Here is a 21,000-nt window from a genome sequence, read left to right on the forward strand (position 1 = left end):
ATACCCACCAGCAAAAAGGAATTAAATTTCAAATTTGTTTTCTATCTTTATTTGATTATAATAACTACAATCCCGGCAATAAGTCGTTCGAACACTTGTTTTGACCGGTATTTTAGTTATACTTAACATACTGAAATTTAGCTTTCTTTGGTGTAAACCCATTCCTACTACTACAATCCTCCCCCTTCCCCACCAATCAATGTTGGATGTCTCTAAGGGTGCATGCTGCATGGCCAAATAAACAACTACCAACATTGATCGGGGGAATGGGGGGCATATTTGCAGCACTCATGTTAAAGTGTTCGAACAATTTTGATTGGGATTGTAGCTAAATGCTTCAAGACAGGGCTTCAAGTTCAATTTGGATATCAGCTGTATTATTTTCATGTGACAGCTAAAATTGTAGGAAATAGATTTGATTATACTACAAAGCTGTAGTATAGGTACGGCCCCGGGTACGGCTCAAATAGTGGTGGCACCCCATCTCCTTCACTACCCATTTCCATAGTGCTGCTATTCAATGGATAATCTAGAGGATTATTCACAACATTGAAATAAGAGGGTGGATTATTCACGGGACATAGCGGTGTTCTTCTACTCATCTCAAGTGTTACGGTCAGGCTGATCTCTGCTTCTCGGTCCAATCCCGCTCTAGGAGCCCAGGGTTCGTTCTCAGACTCTGCATTGAGTTGTCTTAGTATAGTTGCATCAACAGACCTGTTCATCGGAGCTGGCCGGCATTCAGATGGTGATGGATACGGGCCCAGGGGATACCAGCGGCATTTGTAGGAGCAACACATGGCCACACCAAAGAACATACTGAGACATACTGGGATCAATATGCCATATAGTACAAAATTGTTATGCCCACCTGGATTGTACAAATTGAAAATACAAAACAAGATATCAATTTTGCCATTAAGTATATTAGGGACAGGTCTCAAAATACACCAGTCCTATAATCTGCGACAGAAATAAAAAGACTAGTTTGTGTCTGACGTCACTATCAACCAAACTCCCCATTGGTTAGTAAAGCGTAAAAGGTTGAAGGCTTTGTACTATTTAGGGGATAAATACACCGATTCTTTGAGGGAGCTATATACACTAAGCCAAAAAAGAAACTTTTTCACAAGGTCATATCTTAAAATCCTGTCCATCAAAATTAACCAAAATAACACACAGGATTGTCTCAATACTCTACTCTAAAAACATGTAAGTAACCAAGCAGTTGTCCAACTGACACAACAGCAAAATGCACTGATATGGAACAGCTTCCTGGACCACATTCACAGCCCAATTGGCACCCAGCAAAAAGAAATCTGTGAGAATGGCATCTTGAATCACAGGTCACAGCAAACAATTTTAACAACATTAAGTTAAAAATATTGAAGAGAGTCAAAACAAACTTACCAGGATCATCATGTCACATTTCAGTGCACATTTTTCTTTTGTCATTGAAGCAAACATCTGTTCAACGATTCTCACAGATATCTTTTGCTGGGTGCCAATTATTGGGCTGTAAATGTGGTCCAGCATGCGTGCAAGCGCACGGTGGACATACCTGTTACTAAAGGATATCATTATTTGTTTGGACATGTGAGATAATGATCCTGGTTTGTTTGTTTTGACTCTCTTTTTAACTTGTTGTTAAAATTGTTTGCTGTGAACTGTGATTCAAGATGCTGTTATCACAGATCTTTTTTGCTGGGTGCCAATTGGGCTGTGAATGTGGTCCAGGAAGCTGTTCCATATCAGTGCATTTTGCTGTTGTCTCAGTTGGATAACTGCTTGGTTATTGACATGTGTTTAGAGTATAGTATTGAGAGCTATTGAGGCAATCCTGTATGTAATTTTGGTTAATTTTGGTGGACAGGATTTTTAAGATATGATCTTGTGAAAAATTATAAATTTCTTTTTTGGCTTAGTGTAGTTGGAGATATAATATGAAATGGATATAGGTGTAGTGCTAGCACTTTGAGAGCAAAATATACAAAATATGGGGTCATATTGGGTGAGAGCATGATTTTTGTCATTGGGTGAGAGCAAAATGTGAAAAATATGGGGATATTGCATGGGTGAGAGACGGACCGTTTGAATCTAAATCATTGGGACATTGGGTGAGAATATGACCTTTTTTAAAATAGGGTCTTCAGGGGATAGCCAAAAGAAACCTCTAAAATTGAATTTCCAGTTTTTAATAGTTTCAAATGTCTTTGTTATTTCAAAAGAAGTAACAAAATCAGTGATAGATTGCTGTTCAAATGAAAAAATAAGGGTCTTTGGGTGACAGACCATGTGTTCATATCAAAACATGGGGTCTCTGTGTGATAGCGATGCAGAAAAAGGGGGGGTATTAACAGCCCTACATATGCGCAGGGGCGTAGCAAGTTGGGGGACAGGGTGGACGAAGTCCATGGGCCCCGAGGGATCAGGTGCCCCGAGCACAAAAGCGAAAATTAAATAAGGGCTGATAATGGAGAGCAGGGACGGATTTACCATTGGGCCAGATGGGCCTAGGTCCAGGCCCCCCCCCCCAAATTACCCTATGCATCTTTCTATTAACTCCAATGACAGCATGTTTTGGCCAAAAGAGGGTAAAATAGGGAATAAAATATGTTAGTCTCCCTATATTATACGTAAACCAAAACTTGGCCACTATTGCACGTAAATGTCCTAGTAACATATCGGAGCAAAATATGTTAGTCGATCCCCCCTCTATATTATACGTAAACCAAAACATGGCCACTGACTTGAGTGCACATGCCTTCCTCGGCATGTGAGTTTGGGGCCTCCAAATTTTGACCTGGCCCAGGGCCCCCATAAGGTAAATCCCGCCGTGGTTAAAAGGGCCTGTACTGCTCCTTGGCCCCTGATGCTCTTGCTATGCCCCTACATATTCACATATGTCAAATGCCAAAGATGAAGCACATAATGGGCCTTGGCTCCAAAAGGGGTGGATTTAGCTTTTTTGAGGCCTGGGCCAGGCCAAAATTTGGAGGCCCCAAACTCACCATGAGGAAGGCATGTGCACGTAAATGGCCATGTTTTGGTTTATGTGTAAGATTGACAGTGGCGGCGAGAGCATTACAATTTAGAGACAGACGAGCATAGATTTGACTAGGTTATATCAAAGTTGGCAATTTTACCCTATTTTGGCCCCAAAACATGGTGTTTTTCAAGCTAAAAAGGATGCAAAGGTCAATTTTTGGGGCCCCTCAAATTTTTGTTTTGGAGGCCCCCAAGCACACCATGAGAAAGGCATTGCACTCAAGTGGCCAAGTTTTTGTTTATGTATAAGATCGATGGGGTCGGCAGGAGCGCATTAAAATTTAGAGGGAGCCAAGCATATATTTTACTAGGACATTTGTGCGCGAAGCACACAAATAAATTTCAATTTAAAACTATTTTAGCCCCAATTGAAGCTGAATTTTGCTATAACAGGTCATTGCGCGACTAGAAGTGTGCGGCTAAAAAGTAAGATACACAGGGCAATTTTGGGGCCCCCGGACTCAACACAAGAATTAACAACAATTATAGTTACCAAATAGCGCGGAAAAGGGGTAATTTTTTTACCAGTAGCGAGGACCGCGAAATTGGGAAAATAGGGGGTATTTAATTTGGACAGTCTGCGAATTTTGACAGTGAAATAAGCAAAATAGGGGGTATTTAATTAAGGGGTACTTGGGAAAATCCGGTAATTTTATGTCAATATTTAGTGTCACTGAAAAGGAGTGTTTGAAATTCTAGTCATTGAAAACAACAAAAAAGGGGTTGTTTTTGGCCAAATTTTGTCCTCGATTTTGCATGTTAAAGGGGGTTAAATTTGATGAAAAATCATTGCAAAGGGGGTCTTTAAAAGATTTGGTAACTCTCATGGTTGCCAACTTTTGTGTTGAGTTGGGGGCCGGGTGTAAATGGTACACATTGGGGTTTCAACTTACCTACATCTAGATTAGCTTCACATCTTCTTTGACATTCAACTTTGCTATCAAAATTATTTTGATTTCCTTTACACCCTCCATATTCAAATTGGACACACTTTCCTTGATGGTAGTCGTAACCCCAACGGTAAAATAGAGCATTGCATGGTTCAACCTCTAAGGGTTGTTGACAAATATCTGTTTAAAACACCAAGAATAGCTAGAGTGAAAATTCTTACAGGCAAGTTGATAACTTCATAGTTATTATAATGGAAAAGACCAAGAAACTCTAGAGACAATACTCTGGAAGCTAGCAAGGATTTAGAGTTCAACAACTCTTCCTATACCTTAATTTGTACAGAAGCCAAGCGTTGTTAATCAGTGATGAATCCACAGTCCAGTAGCGTATACGAGAACGCAAGGTTACGCAAACGTGTTACGCATGAGCGCGTAAAATTCGTCATGCCTGGAACGTATGCGTAAACATGAACTCTCTTATGTTGGTGGTAGCAGCTAAATATTACAGCTTTATTCTTTAGTTTTATTGCCGATATAAACAGAGAAATACCGCAATCTTCTTGTAAGGTTGAGTGGCAAATGACAAACGGACATTCCGAATGAAAGAATCATGTGAATTAGCCATCTCTAGCTTGTTTCGTTGTTGAAAGGGATTCAATCATGTTTTACCGTTGTTCATCACCGATTAACAATTCGCTTCCGGCGCGTCTGCGTGGTTTACTTTGCTCGGGCAGCTAAAGCTTCCCTCGCGAAGTAAACCACTCAGACGACGCGGACGCATCGTTGTTAATCGGTGATGAACAACGGTGAAACATGATAGAATCCCTAAATCAATTATGGTACACGCCGTCCTTGATATGTTTGAACGCAATAGCAAATTGCAGAGATGAGATAAGAAACCAAATGCAAATATTACACATTTATTTTATAGATCCAAAATAAATTTACCTAGATTGGCGTCACATCTTCTTTGACATTCAATTTTGCTATCAAAGTTATTTTGATTTCCTCCACATCCATATTCAAATTGGACACACTCTCCTTGATGGTAGTCGTAACCCCAACGGTAAAATAGAGCATTGCATGGTTCAACCTCTAAGGGTTGTTGACAAATATCTGTTTAAAACACCAAGAATAGCTAGAGTGAAAATTCTTACAGGCAAGTTGATAACTTCATAGTTATTATAATGGAAAAGACCAAGAAACTCTAGAGACAATACTCTGGAAGCTAGCAAGGATTTAGAGTTCAACAACTCTTCCTATACCTTAATTTGTACAGGAGCCAAGCGTTGTTAATCAGTGATGAATCCACAGTCCAGTAGCGTATACGAGTACGCAAGGTTACGCAAACGTGTTACGCATGAGCGCGTAAAATTCGTCATGCCTGGAACGTATGCGTAAACATGAACTCTCTTATGTTGGTGGTAGCAGCTAAATATTACAGCTTTATTCTTTAGTTTTATTGCCGATATAAACAGAGAAATACCGCAATCTTCTTGTAAGGTTGAATGGCAAATGACAAACGGACATTCCGAATGAAAGAATCATGTGAATTAGCCATCTTTAGCTTGTTTCGTTGTTGAAAGGGATTCAATCATGTTTTACCGTTGTTCATCACCGATTAACAATTCGCTTCCGGCGCGTCTGCGTGGCTTACTTTGCTCGGGCAGCTAAAGCTGCCCTCACGAAGTAAACCACTCAGACGAAGCATCGTTGTTAATCGGTGATGAACAACGGTGAAACATGATAGAATCCCTAAATCAATTATGGAACACGCCGTCCTTGATATGTTTGAACACAATAGCAAATTGCACAGATGAGATGAGAATCCAATGCAAATATTACACATTTATTTTATAGGTCCAAAATAAACTTACCATCACTGGTTTCACATCTGCTTTGACATTCAACTTGGCTATCAAATCTATTTCTGTTTCCACCACACCCTCCATATATGAATTGGACACACTTTCCTTGTTGGTAGTCATAACCCCATTGAGGAATATATGTGTAGGTCAGGCAAACCATTCCCTCTTCAGGGTTTAAGGGTTGTAGACAAATATCTGTTTAAAAGAACAGAGTGAAAATTCCTACAGGCTAGTTGATACTGTTGGTTATAAAAAAAAAGTTACACAGCTCTTACTATGTAGTCTAATAGACTATTATTTCATATTGTGTTCTCCCATCTAAAATATGCCCCCACCTCGGATTGATGCCAATGCCCGGGGGGTTCTCAGTACAAATGACCATACGGGGACGTGCCGCAAATATGGGTATCATTTTCAGCCTCTTGGTATATCAATGACCCCTTTTTCAAAGCCTATTTTGGTATATGAATGGGTCCTTTTTCAAAATTTTCTCAATTTTTTCGAAAATAGCCCAATTTTTCGTTAATTTAGCCAAAATTTTCAAAATTTTCCCAAAATTTTGGGAAAATTTGTATAAACTAGGACAATTTGGGTTAAATTCGGCCGAAAATTTTGACTTTTGGTATATCAATGGGTCCAAATTTCTTGAAAAATTGGTATATTTATGGGTCCACTTTCAAATTCTCAGCGGCACGTCCCTACCAAAAGCAAACTTGAGTACCCCCCCGGGTGCCAATGACCGCGAGGCAGTCTCAGCTCCGATGACATACAACTGTAGATTCTTCACCTCCCTGTAAGTCATCACATACTGCACCCCACTCAACATTATAGAACTTCAACTCACCCTTGGTTAGAAGAATCAAAGGTGAAAATAAGAGAGCTTGAACCAGGAGCCACTTTGGCAAAAAAAAAAGGTGGCCCCTGGTTCACCAAGATTTGGAGTGAACCAGGGTCCACTTTAGATGAACCAGGGGCCACAAACTTCAGATATCGCAGAAAATGCAGACGTCAGATAACCATATCTCTCCATCTATTGCAAGAAAATAAAGTTTCCATAAAATTATGATTAACATTGGCTAGCAGCAAGCACTGTTAGAAATATTTCTGTAAAAGAATATTTAAAAAATGTTGACAGCTAGGCTGCCAGCAGTTGTACAGGTTGGGGTTTTTTTACAGCAATTGTTTACTTTTCTGTCTACTTTTTTATAGAATGTTCATGGTTTTTTTCCAGTAATTAAGAGAATGTGCCTGTTTCTTATTTTTGTTTTTTTCACAAAATTTTTCTGTTTTAAATCAACAAACAACCCAACATTTTTACGAAAACACATACATCCATAAAAGAAACCAGCAATGTTACGGAATGTTTCTGTGTTCTAGCTTCTCTTTTGAAGCATGGCCTTCACTACGTAAATATAGCATAACAAAACCCCTAGATGACTTTGACCCAACATTTTTTGTTCAACTTATGAGGACTTGAAACCTCACCCTAGAATCACTCCACTGAAGTATGTTACATCCAAATCCATGAGATTCGGACAAAATGGAATATTTTTAAACCATTTTGGAACATGGCCTCAAATGTCCTTTAACTTGTGAACTTTGACCTAAATCATAGCTGACCTAATACCTCTTTACTCACATGGATCCAAGTTGCTAGGGGCCTAATATACTGGAAGTGGCAGCAAGTTAACAAACTTTAATCGAAACTGTTATGTAAACCCGCTCGTACATACACACAGAATTTGGACTGGTTAATGTCTTCAATAGCAACAAATAAAGAAATCATTCATTGTATTTCTCTGTGCCTATATGAGGTGCAGTAAAGATTAACCCCATCAAAATTACCTGCCGATTGGCCGATTAGAAGTTTTCATTATCAATTGGACCAATCAGCAACATTGTTAGAATAATTTCACCACTCAAAAAAAATGGGGTGAATTATTTGCAAAGCTGCATTCTGATTGGTGATTAAAGTGAAGATATCATGAAATTGACCAATCAGAGGCAATGTTAGATCTGCAGGTAGTGCTCCGGGTTATGCAACAACATCTCTTACCATTTTGACAAGTTACCCCAGCATCATTAGGATGTGAACAGTCATGAAACCTATTGACATTGCATTTGTTTAAAGAATGTTCATTTCCACTGCAGTTAACAGAGGCCACATATGGTCCCAAGCGATCACCAAAGTGTGTGTAAGAATGTGCTTCAGCACCAATAAAAGGCAATCCAAGTTGACGACACACTACCATGGCTTCTTTGCGACCCCAATTATCATCACACTATTCACACACTGTGTCGTATTGGCCAACGTAAAACATCTGCACTCTCCCTTCGTTTGAATTACTTCCATCAACAAGACGTATTGGCCCTGTCAAAATCAAGGATTTAAAGTGATAATGGTTGTGATTGTAAATATTAAAACAGTTGGTATTACCATGGACGTACTAAATAAGATGGTATTACTTATAATTATAGTGGTGTAAAAGTAGACAAAAGATGAAGCACATTGGCCTCTCCATACCACAAGCAGTCGAACATGCCATCCATGACATGTTTGAATGCAATATTGAAGATACAAGATGTGACCGGATATACCAGACTACAGGCTGTGACTCTCAGACAGATTGTATTGTATTGTATTGTAACTGTTTACTCAGTGCCAGCATGCCAGGACCTTTCACTGCTTTTGAAACTAATTAACTTAATTTGACCTCCTGAACATAAACAAAAACAAAATTTGATGTTTTATTTGGGGTGCAGATGACCCTATTCTTCACATCGCAAAAAACCTTTTCTCAAAATTTTTTTTAGTGTCAACAATTCGCAAAACTGCCAGTGGTGTAGCATGGGTCATTACATTGGGGGCACCGACCATGATTGGGGGCAGCACCGGGTCTGATTGGGGGGCACAAGCCATTTTTCGGCAATTTTCCTATGGGATTTAAAAAAAATTCAGATCGATTGGGGGCACATGCCCAGCCCAACACCCCCCTGCCCTTATGAAGCTACACCACTGAAAACTGCCTAATTTATAATAGATTATAATGGAAAAAAGAGACTATACTCTAGAAGCTTGCTAGGATTAACTTGATAACAGGGGCGGCGCCACAGGGGGGGGGGGCAAGGGGGGCTGCCCCCCCCTATGATTTTCAAAAAAGAGGTAAAAGGAAGGAAAAAGAGAAAGAGAAGAAGGAGAGAGAAAAGGGAGGGGAGAGAAAGAGAGGAGGGAGAAGAAGAAAGGGAGCCATTCCCCTCCCTGGCCAAAAGGGGAAACTCCCCCTTCGGACATCTTGCCCCTTGTGGAATGCTGACCTACGCGGTTTTAAAGTTGTTGGTTTTTATATTTTGGGCCCATGTTCGGCAAATTTTCCCCCATAAAAGTCACATGGGCTGGCCTCTCTTGCCTTTTCTCTACTTTGGAAAAATCCTGGCTACGTCACTCTCCTGGCGCGGCAACAGCAACACAAACAAATCTGTGTCATGCAGCAATTAATCATTAAATAAATTTACTTTCAGTCCGATATTACACAACTTTTACAGGGTTTCATCACATTGTAAATTAAAAATTATGCACCAATATAAATAAGCAATTTATTGGCTTCATTACGGCCGGCCAGGGGCGTAGCCAGGATTTATTGGGGGCTGATTTTGAAAAGGTGGACCTGTTTTGGACCTGTTCCTAAAATTTTGACCATGTTGACCAAGAAAGCATAAAGAACCTAATTTGTTGGCTTGCTATACTTGCAAATGGGCAAATTTTGTCCTTTTCTGACTGAAAAAGCATAAAAAACTGAGTTTTTTCGCTCGCTACTCACGCAAAGTGGACTTCCAGACACCCCCCATTCATATAATTTTATTGTGCTATATCATATAAAATGCAACTGACTTAACATACACCGCGTTGCGACCCGGGGTTGCGACCCAGGGTGTGGGGTATAAATTCCCCCAATATTTTGATAGGGTAGATGGTCCATACAATCATTCCCCAATGTTGACGCCTGTATGTGAGTTTCTGACCAAAGTAACCTCATAATTTGGTCATTTTAGCCTAAAAAGTGCCAATTTTTTCGTGCTTCGCACGACTTTATTTAATGTTTCCACCATATTTGACTTTGTGCACATTTGTACCATGAACTTATTTTGTTGCCAAAAGGTACTGGATTTATTAATTAAGTAGGTCCATGCCTAAAACCAGCGGGCTGAAAGTCTGGCCCGTGAATGAAATCCATAAAAATATGCGGTTGGAAAATAAATAAATAACCCTAAAAAGGATGAAAATGTTGCATCAAATGGCTTCATTTGTGCTTTCATTTTGAAAATTTTCCAAATTCTGAGGGGGGCACATCCCCCTCAGACACCCCCTGCACCGCGCAAGCGCGACGGCCAGCGCATACGCGCCGCATAACAAATTTCAACAATAGTTTCGCCCCCCCCTATCAAAATACCCTGGCGCCGCCCCTGCTTGATAAGATGAGAGCCCGGGGGGGTCACTCCCATTGTGGCCTGTACACCATCCGCGATAATGAAAACGCGTGAAAAGGGTCAAGTTTTTCGTGGGTAGGCACGATCACGCGCTTTAGGGTGTCAAAAACATGAAAAATTGGAAAAAGGGTAGCAAAATTGCAATTTCTAAATCTGCGGAAATGAAATTTAGGGTATGAAATTTGATGTTAGGAATGAAATCCCTGTTTAGGGTGTCGCTTTTAGCCAAGGGTTCAATCCTTGTTTAGGGTGCTTTTCAAAAGTTGATTATCGCGGATGGTGTACAGGCCACAATGGGAGTGACCCCCCCGGGGATGAGAGAAATGCACATGGTACACATTGGGGTTTATTTTATAGATCCAAAATAAAACTTACCTAGATTGGCTTCACATCTTCTTTGACAATCAATTTGGCTATCAAAATTATTTTGATTTCCTCCACACCCTCCATATTCAAATTGGACACACTTTCCTTGTTGGTAGTCGTAACCCCAACGGTAAAATAGTTTAAATAAACCAACATTGCATGTTGGTCCACCCCCTATGGGTTGTTGACAAATATCTGTTTAAAACACCAAGAATAGCTATAGTCTGTATACCTTCCTTGAGTCAATAATTTAGATATTGCTATTTATTGTATCTTTAAATATAAAAAATATATAAAAGTATACATTTTCAGAAAGGCAATGATGCAAGGATTCCTGCAAAAATTAACATTTTTTGAGAAAATCTCAAAATTTGATTTCACTTTACTGACTCGAGGAAGGTGGTATACGGACTATAGAGTGAAAATTCTTAAGGGCAAGTTGATAACTTCATAGTTATTATAATGGAAAAGACACAGGGTAAACTTATTGTCTGTTTTGCACAGTGTGTCTGTAATTGATGTGTGACCTCAGCACACGGATCTATGTTGAAGGTATAGGAAACTTTCTTTAGAACGTTGTGGTGGTGTTATTTTTTGGAGAAATTTATTGTGATTACTAATATCTTATCATGTTTTCAACGTAGTTGTAGGGTTTATATGACATGTTGTGCAATTCTATCATTCAAGAATATGTGTACTAATTGAATGGGGATTACGTGCCTTCCACGTCGGCCCCAAACTTTGTCCGACTTTACAACAGGGCCACAGACAAACCATTAAGTGATTCTTTAAAAACTCACATGTCAATCATCATCATTATTTCCTCTATCATGAGTCCAAAAAGCAATTCCATTGGTCAATGTCTTCAGCATAGACGCCCTATTTGTATGAGTAACAGCCCGGAAGTAACAGTTTTTCCTAGATTATTAGTGGCCATCACCGCCAAACTCAACTAGGTTAGCATAATTGGCCAGAGCCTTTGTGATCAATTACACGCTGTCCTTGATATGTTTGAATGGCTTGATCACAATAGCAATTCGCAGAGGATTGAACATAATATGTGACGTGTCATGTCAAAAGGAGACACTTTTGGGCAGGTTATCAATTTTGAGGTTTTTACATATCTTAAATATAAAGATATTTTGCTCCACAATGCCGTTTTCCCCAATGAAATCGGACATTCCCAAGCGAAGATATTGAGGTCGTAAGTTATGGTATTATAAAATTGGAAATTGAGATATCGGCCTTTATATAATTGACAATGTTGAGAGTACGAATTACCTTGAAAAATGTCTCAAAAAATACAAGATGCATTCCGGTCTGAAACTATCAGACGATATTTTAAACATTAACAACATCCCAAATTCGCAACAAACCCAAATTGTGAGAAAAAAAATCACCCGGGCAGATTTTTGGCTATTTCTCCATTTTACGATCCTGCCCAAAAGTGTCTCCTTTTGACATGACACGTCACATATAGCAAATTGCAGAGAAGAGATGAGAGCAATACACACATGGTACACATTGCAATTTATTTTATAGATTAAAAATAAAACTTACCTTCACTGGCTTCACATATTCTTTGACATTCAACTTGGCTATCAAATCTGTTTTTGTTTCCTCCACATCCTCTATATATAAATCCTACACACTGTTCTTGATGGTAGTCATAACCCCAATGGAGAGAGGGATAGGCAGGGCAAATACCCTCTTCAGCATGTTCAGGGTTTAAGGGTTGTAGACAAGTATCTGTTTAAAAGACCAAGAACAGACTGAAAATTCCTACAGGCAAGTTAATAAGTCAAGTAGTAATTTTGTTTGGCAAAACCAGTAAGTTTTTACTTACTATTAGAGAGCTTGCGAAATGGCGTTACTTTAACTTTAACTTTAACGTCTAGAGGATTATAGAGGATTATGTATTCAAAACCACCTTGGTTTTGAATACATAATCCTCTAACGCCATTTCGCAAGCTCTCTAATATTTCGTCCATCTCGTCGGAGGACTTCATCAGATGTGAGTATCTGATCCACTTTCCCGGGAAACTGGCTTCCGGTTTTCAGTCTTCAAAAGTGGGTCAAATACATGACTTAGGAAATAAGTGCTGAAAACTGGAAGTAAGACTACCCAAAACCGGAAGCCAGTTTCCCGGGAAGTCCTCCGACGAGATAGACGAAATATTAGTAAGTAAAAACTTACTGGTTTTGCCAAACAAAAATTACTACTTGATTTGATTTACAAACCTGATGAATCTATTCACTCAAGTTAATAATAAGGTTATAAAAAAAAGTAGCACGTACAGCTCTCAATATATGTGGTCTACCCGGGTGTCTAATAGACTATGATTTCACAGGGGACATTTGATATTGTGTTCCCCCACCTAAAATATACCCCCACCCTGGAGTCCTTTTCGAGAATCTTAGCCCCCTCCCAGTCAATGACATGGTTCTCCTGTGCTACATGGTCGGTGATGGCCGACTTGTGCTGTTCTGTGACGGATTCTTTTCTTTTTGCTCTGGTATATTTTCGAAAAGGACTCAAATAAACACACAAGATGGATACGCGAGGCATTATGGATCAGAAAGAGGGGGCAGGAGACGCTAAATCGCGATGAAGGCGTATATTCTCTAAATCATATATGATCCGCTGCTAAGAACTATGCACCCTAGGGATAAGAAGTCTCGCGGGAAAACCAGCGGATCATCGCATTACTGACGAAGTCTCCCAACCAGGAAGACAAAACTGTCTAAGTGAGTAGACTTTCATTGGATTTGACTACATAATTGCTTTGATGAATTTGTTTCAAAAGGTAATCACTACTTTAGCTTTCGCCATCGGGGGCTGATGGCTTGATCACAAGTGTCTTGGTCCACTGCTTTTCCCGCAAAACGGCTTGTTGACATTTCCTGGAAGTGATGTTTTTGTTTTGAATAGTGGATCGTGTACATGATCGAGAGATACGAGATACGAGACCTTTATCGCGGTTGGGAGCCAAAGCTAAAGTAGTGAGTACATGTACCTATTAAATGGATTTGTCAAGCAAAAATGTTTGAATTGAGTAGTCTGTCAAATAAAATTTTATAAAAATGTCATAGCAATTTAAAATGCTGAGTTGTAAAACACAGCAATTGGTCCAAGCTGAAGCAGCAGACTAGTTAAGGCCAAAAAAAATAACATGTTTGTTTCCTGTAGCAGGTCAAAAAAGTCAAATGCGAAATGTGTTTTTTTATTTTAATTTTTTTTATCCATGTCTTGAAATGAAAATCCTGCAATGGTAATTTACAGTGAGTTTCTTCGACACACACACACACACACACCCCACACCCACAACCCCACAAATCATAGGCCCTGTTTCTTCATACTCAAGAATATTTATGATCTCCTTTAAACTGGCAGATTAAAAAAGTATATTTAAAAAATCACAATAGATATTTTCTAATTTGCATATATACAAGCAACACCATCCGTTGTGTAATATGTGTAACATTTAATGTTTACCCAGTGGTGTTTTACATTATTTTGTGCAATTTTTCCGAGTTTTTTCTTTCTTTTTTTTCTTTGAAAGCTACATGAAAAAAAATTCTAATGCGCAAAATAAGCCGTCAAAAATGAAATGTGAGCGCCTACAGGAAACAATCTTGTTTTTTTATTTGGCCTAATAAAAAAGTTAAGTGCTATCCCACTTACCTTCTCTTGCTCCACATAGTACCTGTACTTCATATACGAGGACAAGAAGACAAAGGTTATGCGCATATCCTCTGCTGATCGCATGAGACATCCCTATAACAAATGCACACTACATAATTGGCTGTATACTAGACAGAAATATCTGCAATGAATGACAGAGATTTTCTGTAAAAAAATTAGCATAAATAGACCAATTGGATCATAATTACAACCATATTTTTCATAAATTTAAAGCATTCCAAATTTACACATAATTTGTTCTGCAAATTATGTTAATGGCAACCACTCACATGCGCTCCAGTGGTGAAGCTGGTGGGGTGGGGCGGGGTGGGTGGGAGAAATCTCAAAATTGCACAATTTAGCGCAAAATTGCTCAAATTAAGCCATTTTTGAAAATAAGGGAATAGCGCAGAGTGGCGAGGTAAAGTGAAAATATCAACATTGCAAAATCATAGCGCAATAATTGTGCTATTATCATAAGTTTCATAATTGCAATGTTTAGTTCATATGTGCTAATTTCAAAATGTGGTTGATTTCAACAAGTTATTACCGTATCACAATTTTCATTGAGCATTTTGAAGGTTTCATACTTGCAATGTTTAGTTCATAATTTGCGCTAATTTCAAAGCCTCATCCGCTCATATTGATAATTGCAGATAAGTAGTCAGTGTTGCTATTGAATATTGTCAGTTCCAGCGCTATATGGTACAGTAGAACACGCCAGTGGCATAGCCATGGGGGCAGCTGCTCCCCCTGTGAGGAGTCTACCCCCCTTGCCTCCACTCACTGGTACACGCTTGTCAAATATGTCAAAGGTATAGCCTACTGCAAAATATTATAATTTATATACCTATTTATATAGGTAAGCTTATGTTGTGGTCATTGGTGGTGGTAGTGGGACACATCACATCGCGCCGGCTATGGAAAAATGTCATTTTCGTCAGCATTTCCCTCAATCTTTTGATTATCAATAATACACAATACCTTTCCAAAAGATGCATTTCAGTCTAGACAAGCCCGCAGATCACAGCTGATCATCCAAAAAAAAATCAAAACTTTTCATGTTTATGCAGTTTACAGACAACTCGTAACCCGGAAGTATTTATATTATGGGCGCACACCGCAAATTATAATATTGTAATACATTAATAATTATTATAAGGGGCTGTGCAATTTAATACGGAGTTGGTAAGCTGAAAAAGATGAAAGACAAGGGCAAGTAATTTAGGGAGCTGTAATTTTCTTCGGAATGGGGTAGGCCTACTGGGGATAGAATTTTTAGACCAAAAATAGGGGTCGTAAGTTTTTTACACCATTGGGAACTGGTGGAGCCTTGAGTATAGATGCACCAAAGTTAACTTTAAGCCTTTAGTTTTATCATCTCTCATCATTATTCTTAAAAAAAACCTCTGTGACACATTGGCGTCAGTTATTGTTACAAATTGGCACTTTTTAGGTTAAAATGGCAAAATATAATGTAAATTTGGTCAGAAACACAAAAAAGTCTTAAATGTCAGGGCGGTCACCATCCCACCGGGGGGGGGGGGGGAAGAGGGGGGCAAGACTTTTCAGAGGGGGGCAGCGGCCCCCCTTTGGCTACGCCACTGCCATGACAGTTGCGCCCACTGTGCCAAAAAATCGCTTGGGCCACCTGCCATAAGGGGGATTCTTCGGAAGGGGGTCATGAATATGTCGGTGATCAGAGTCAATTTTTTATTACCCCTATACAGGGCTACATTTTTTTACGACCCCCATCTCGAGTCGAAAATTTTTATGACCCCGCAGCCGTTAATCATTTTATAACCTCCTATAGGGGTTATAAAGGGCTGGTTAGGGGTTATAAAATTATTAAGGGCTGGTGACTCAAAATGTTTGCGTGCTGCAGGGTCATAAAAATCTTCAACCAGAGATGGGGGTCGTAAAAAAATGTAGCCTGGTATAGGGGCCTGGTCATAAAAAATTGACTCTGATCACCGACATATTCATGACCCCCTTCTGACGATTTTCTTTCATTTTTTGTCGGAATGGGGGTGGGCACTTATCTCTTTCATTTTTATCAGGGGGCACTCTGCCCCCCCCATTCCCCCACCAGCCCACCCGCTGGCTACACCACTAAATCATCGGTTAGTAGGTGCCAAATTCTGTTTTTCAAGGGCCATTAGATATTCATTCATCAGGCAGTCCCCAGATGTAGGTCAACCTGAATATTATCCAGTGTCACACTGGTCCACATTTTGTGACACTTTTTAAGACATTGCCATGTGGAAAATATGGGGATATCATCCCTGTATTTTCTGAAATAGCACCTCAGTGTGAAATAAACAAGGGTGTCACTCCTGTATGGGTCGCACTGAACAGACTCAGTGGTGTACCTAGGAGGAAAGGGCACCTGCCCTGGGCCCCATCTTGTTTACAGTGCTAATCCAGGGGGCACCCAATCGCCATCTAAGGGCCGGCACCAAAACGCCCCCTCCAACTTCCAAGCCGTGAAAGTTAAAATGTCAAAAATTATAACATTAACAAGTCATTCGAAAGATTGTTTTAAGACGATCCCCTAGCTACGGTCATATACCACATCCGCCACTCAGACATCCCCACATGTTAAGCAAGCACAATGTCTGGCACTCAAATTCCAAAGTACACTTTAAAAATAAATCTGCCCCTCCTCCACCACTTTTCAAAACAGATTGACATCCTCAAAAATAAGCAACAATGGACAAGCTTGGACAAGGGAGACTTTTGCTGCAAAAAGTGGCAATTTTCATTACTTTTACTGGGGGAAAGAGTCCCCCCACTTCCCCCCGTGGCGCCGCCACTGGACTTTTCTGAAGAAAATCATATGGCTCCCCATAAAAAATTAATTCCTTCAGCCGGCTGAATGTGAGACCTTCAACTATAATAAAACACCCATGGTTGTCAAATTTGGCACAATAACTTATTTTTGTGTTTGAGATGTCTTTCACCTGCACCAAATCAACCTGCTAACCTTGGTTCAGGACCCAGGGTCCACCAGTACTCATGATATGCTAGTATTACATTTAGTCCACTTGCAAAGTGTATGGTTTATAATATGAGGTGCATTTTTGTGATCAAGGCTTGGAGCCAATTAATAACCAGCATGCGCATATTTGGGGGGGGCTTTGGGGGCGCCAAAAAGAATTAGTAAAGAAAAAAGGGCGGAAAAAAATGGACAGTAAAATTATTTTTACTTTTGGAGTTCTGACCCCCCAAAGTTGGTCCTGGATGGACGAAGTTGCATTTTGAGGGCCCTATATCTTTTAAAGTAAAGGAGTTACAAGTTTTCTGATGCCAGATTTGAATTCTACACAAATAAGTACCCCAGGATACATACTTTTCAAAGTTGTAAAGGGTTCCTTTATACATTTATGGACCTCCAACGTTGTCTTTCGCGTTGCGACACATTTTTACACCGACCCCTAAATTTTAAATTGATGCCACGGGAAAACGAAATGGAGTATGAAGCTCAAATTTTCGTGATTTTACTTTCTCATCAATATCTACCACCACACAGAAGAAGAAAAAAATTGAAGAGGTGCTGCGGTGCACATCCCTGGAGTTGACATGGAATGGGTCAAAAGGTTTTTACAAAACTTTCAGGGGACAGGTTTTAAAATGGAACAGCCTGAAACCTCCAGTGTAAGTAGCTTACCTACTTTGTAACATAATGTATGTGCTGATTTCAAATGATATATGTCGAAATAAAGATATAAATGAAAAACATGATTATTGCGTAATATATAATCAATAAATTAATTAATAACTCAAATTGGGCACATGATTTACACATTTTGCCACATACAAAATGTTTATTATATCATTATCTTCAATTGCTGAAAATTTCAAAGTGTCATATTTTGAAATGAACTATCCCAGGAGGTTTTGGTAAAACCTTTTGTATTTCTTTATAATGCAGAACAGCATGATGGGAAAACATGGCGTCTGTACGTAACATACTAGTACGTATAAGTACTAGTACGCTCTTGTCTGCACTGATAGCTCTGCTGAAGACTTTGAAATACCAGAAAAACTTTGGTGGCACACATATTTGCTCCAAAAAGAGTTACGGCAGTTCCCCCCCCCCTACCCCGGATTAATACATTCCAAGTAAAGAAATCAAAGTGAAACTTATATGCCCTATAGTCCGTATTTTATTATCTATGCTTGAGAAACTTTATAAATCTTTAAAAATGTACACAATGAATATAGTATATTATCAAATCTCACCCTGTAGGCCTATATGACAGCCAAGTTAACAGCCATTACATAACAACTTTTAAGTACCCCCAATATTACCTGGATATTACATTTTCACTCCACACAAATGAATAGGAAATGGTATCAGTATTCCTAATCACACAAATTCAGAATATTGGGAACAATGTACATGAAATAAATAACTGGCATGCAGTCCCTTTTTGGCAACTCTCTGCAAGTCACTGTTTACAAGTTTACAATTCCATATACATCTTTCAATATTAAATGTATTTATTTTTTAATGTTTTTATTTTTTTGAAAAGAACTTTAATTGAAGGAAATTCAATTTCTGACAGATTTATTAAACTTGAAAAAAGCTGCCAAGCAAAGCCTATTCAGTGATTGCTCATTTGGAAAATAATACAAAATTTATTTTTTTGCACCTTTGTCATATCAACATGGGGTTTTCAGTTTCTGAAAGCTCTAGATGTTCTCTTTAGAGTCATTTTTGACCAGGGTCAACATGTGACTCAGTCCCCTTGATCATGTCACATAATGTACTAACATGGCCTGCTAGGGGTTAAGCAAGCCGAAGTCGTGTATTATAATTAAAGACAGAGATAAAAACAATTTATCGGGTCTGATGTCACTGACAATTACGATTTTTGATTGGTTTACACAGGTTAATCAGCGCGTAAAAGGAAGACCGATCTATCTGGTGCTGATCGGAGAAAAGGAATAGCAGCAAATGGCGAAAAATTACATACTTTTACAGCTTTTCTAGGCATTGTTGACAGGGTGCCTTCGCCAAAGAAAGTTTCCTACTATAAAGACCTAACTTTTGAGATGGGTTGCATGTCGAAAGGTGCAAAATTAACAATAAGGCGCCTGGTTATAAATCTGCGTTCAGCAAGTCATCATCACAACACTTGTAAACAAACCGTGCTCGATTTTGATTGACAGATGACGTCAGACGCGATAAATTCTCTTTATCTCTGTCTTTAATTATAGAGACAAATTTGGACATTTTACATGAAACTGTAATTTACATTGTTGACTATTAACTGGCTCGGCGTAAAATCTTCTGTCTCGGGCCACCACTTAAATAGGACCCTGGAAACACCGTAAAAAGATAAACACACCTAGAACTCTAATTACAAACTATTGCAAATATGTATACATACGTAGAAATATTGCACAGTACATATTTAGAATATAGAAAATATAGATATACTTAAGAACGAGACAAAAGATCAACAACATCCAATAAAAGAAACTAGTATGAACACAACTTGTTTCATTAGCATGATTAGGGGTACAGAAGTGTGATTACGTTACTTTGTAAATAAGGTGGTTCTCTAACCACGCGTCTCATCTCCTTTCGCAGCCGCCTACTTTCGGTATAAAAGTACAGCAAAATATTAGCAAGTGTGGAGGTGTCAGCCTTAGGCCAAAAAAAAAATTGTTGTGTTGCCCTCAACCACCCGACCCATTTTTTTTTTTTTTTTTGAAAGATGATTTTTACAGATTTGATCAAAAAATCAATGTTTTTCACTTAAAATTAATATTTTATTGAAAGACTAGTCTTTAATTGATGTCTAACAGGTATCCAGAAGTCAAAATTGACAAATGTCCCTAATTGAAGAAGCATTATTTAATATTTGAGGGGATTTTTTTTTTTTTTTAAGGTTTGAAAAAAAATAAAAAAAAATAAAAGAAATCCGACCGTCCGACCCAACTTTCCCATTTTCCCACTTGAGGGCAACACAACAATATTTTTTTTTGGGCCTTATAGGATGTGATTGACCATTTGATTGATTCTGTGTTATATTTTAGTAATACAATAAAATTTCAGCATTCCACCTTGAAATTACAATACTGTATTGTTCCTAATAAACATCCCAGGGCTTGAAATATTTCAAAAGGGGTCATTTATAGACCCAAATTTTTGACAGAAAAAACCAATATAACTTTAATTAACATAACACATACCGGCAAAACGGATCAGTTTGGTCACGATTTGCGCAACCCATAATTCAGAATCTCTTTATGATAGGCTAAACCGTCCCAATAGTACTAGCAAAGCAAATCAGTTTGGTGACGATTTATACAACCCATAATGCAGAATCTCTTTATGATAGGCTAAACCGTCCCAATAGTACTAGCAAAGCAAATCAGTTTGGTGACGATTTATACAACCCATAATGCAGAATCTCTTTATGATAGGCTAAACCGTCCCAATAGTACTAGCAAAGCAAATCAGTTTGGTGACGATTTATACAACCCGTAATGCAGAATCTCTTTATGATAGGCTAAACCGTCCCAATAGTACTAGCAAAGCAAATCAGTTTGGTGACGATTTATACAACCCGTAATGCAGAATCTCTTTATGATAGGCTAAACCGTCCCAATAGTACTAGCAAAGCAAATCAGTTTGGTGACG

General features: G+C 38.9%; 1 protein-coding gene across 1 annotated transcript; it reads right to left on the minus strand.

Annotated features, from left to right (window-relative positions):
• Positions 1-419: 419 nt before the first annotated feature.
• On the minus strand, positions 420-15,430 carry LOC140172424 (papilin-like). The gene is given in 9 exon segments (XM_072195572.1): positions 420-871; positions 3,942-4,118; positions 4,887-5,054; positions 5,816-6,001; positions 7,863-8,177; positions 10,667-10,852; positions 12,218-12,406; positions 14,343-14,484; positions 15,327-15,430. Coding segments are annotated over 8 exon segments (1,764 nt in total). The 5' UTR covers positions 14,434-14,484; positions 15,327-15,430.
• Between the last annotated feature and the right edge of the window lie 5,570 nt (positions 15,431-21,000).

This window comes from Amphiura filiformis, chromosome 16, assembly GCF_039555335.1.
Source record: "Amphiura filiformis chromosome 16, Afil_fr2py, whole genome shotgun sequence".
Taxonomy (NCBI): Eukaryota; Metazoa; Echinodermata; class Ophiuroidea; order Amphilepidida; family Amphiuridae; genus Amphiura; species Amphiura filiformis.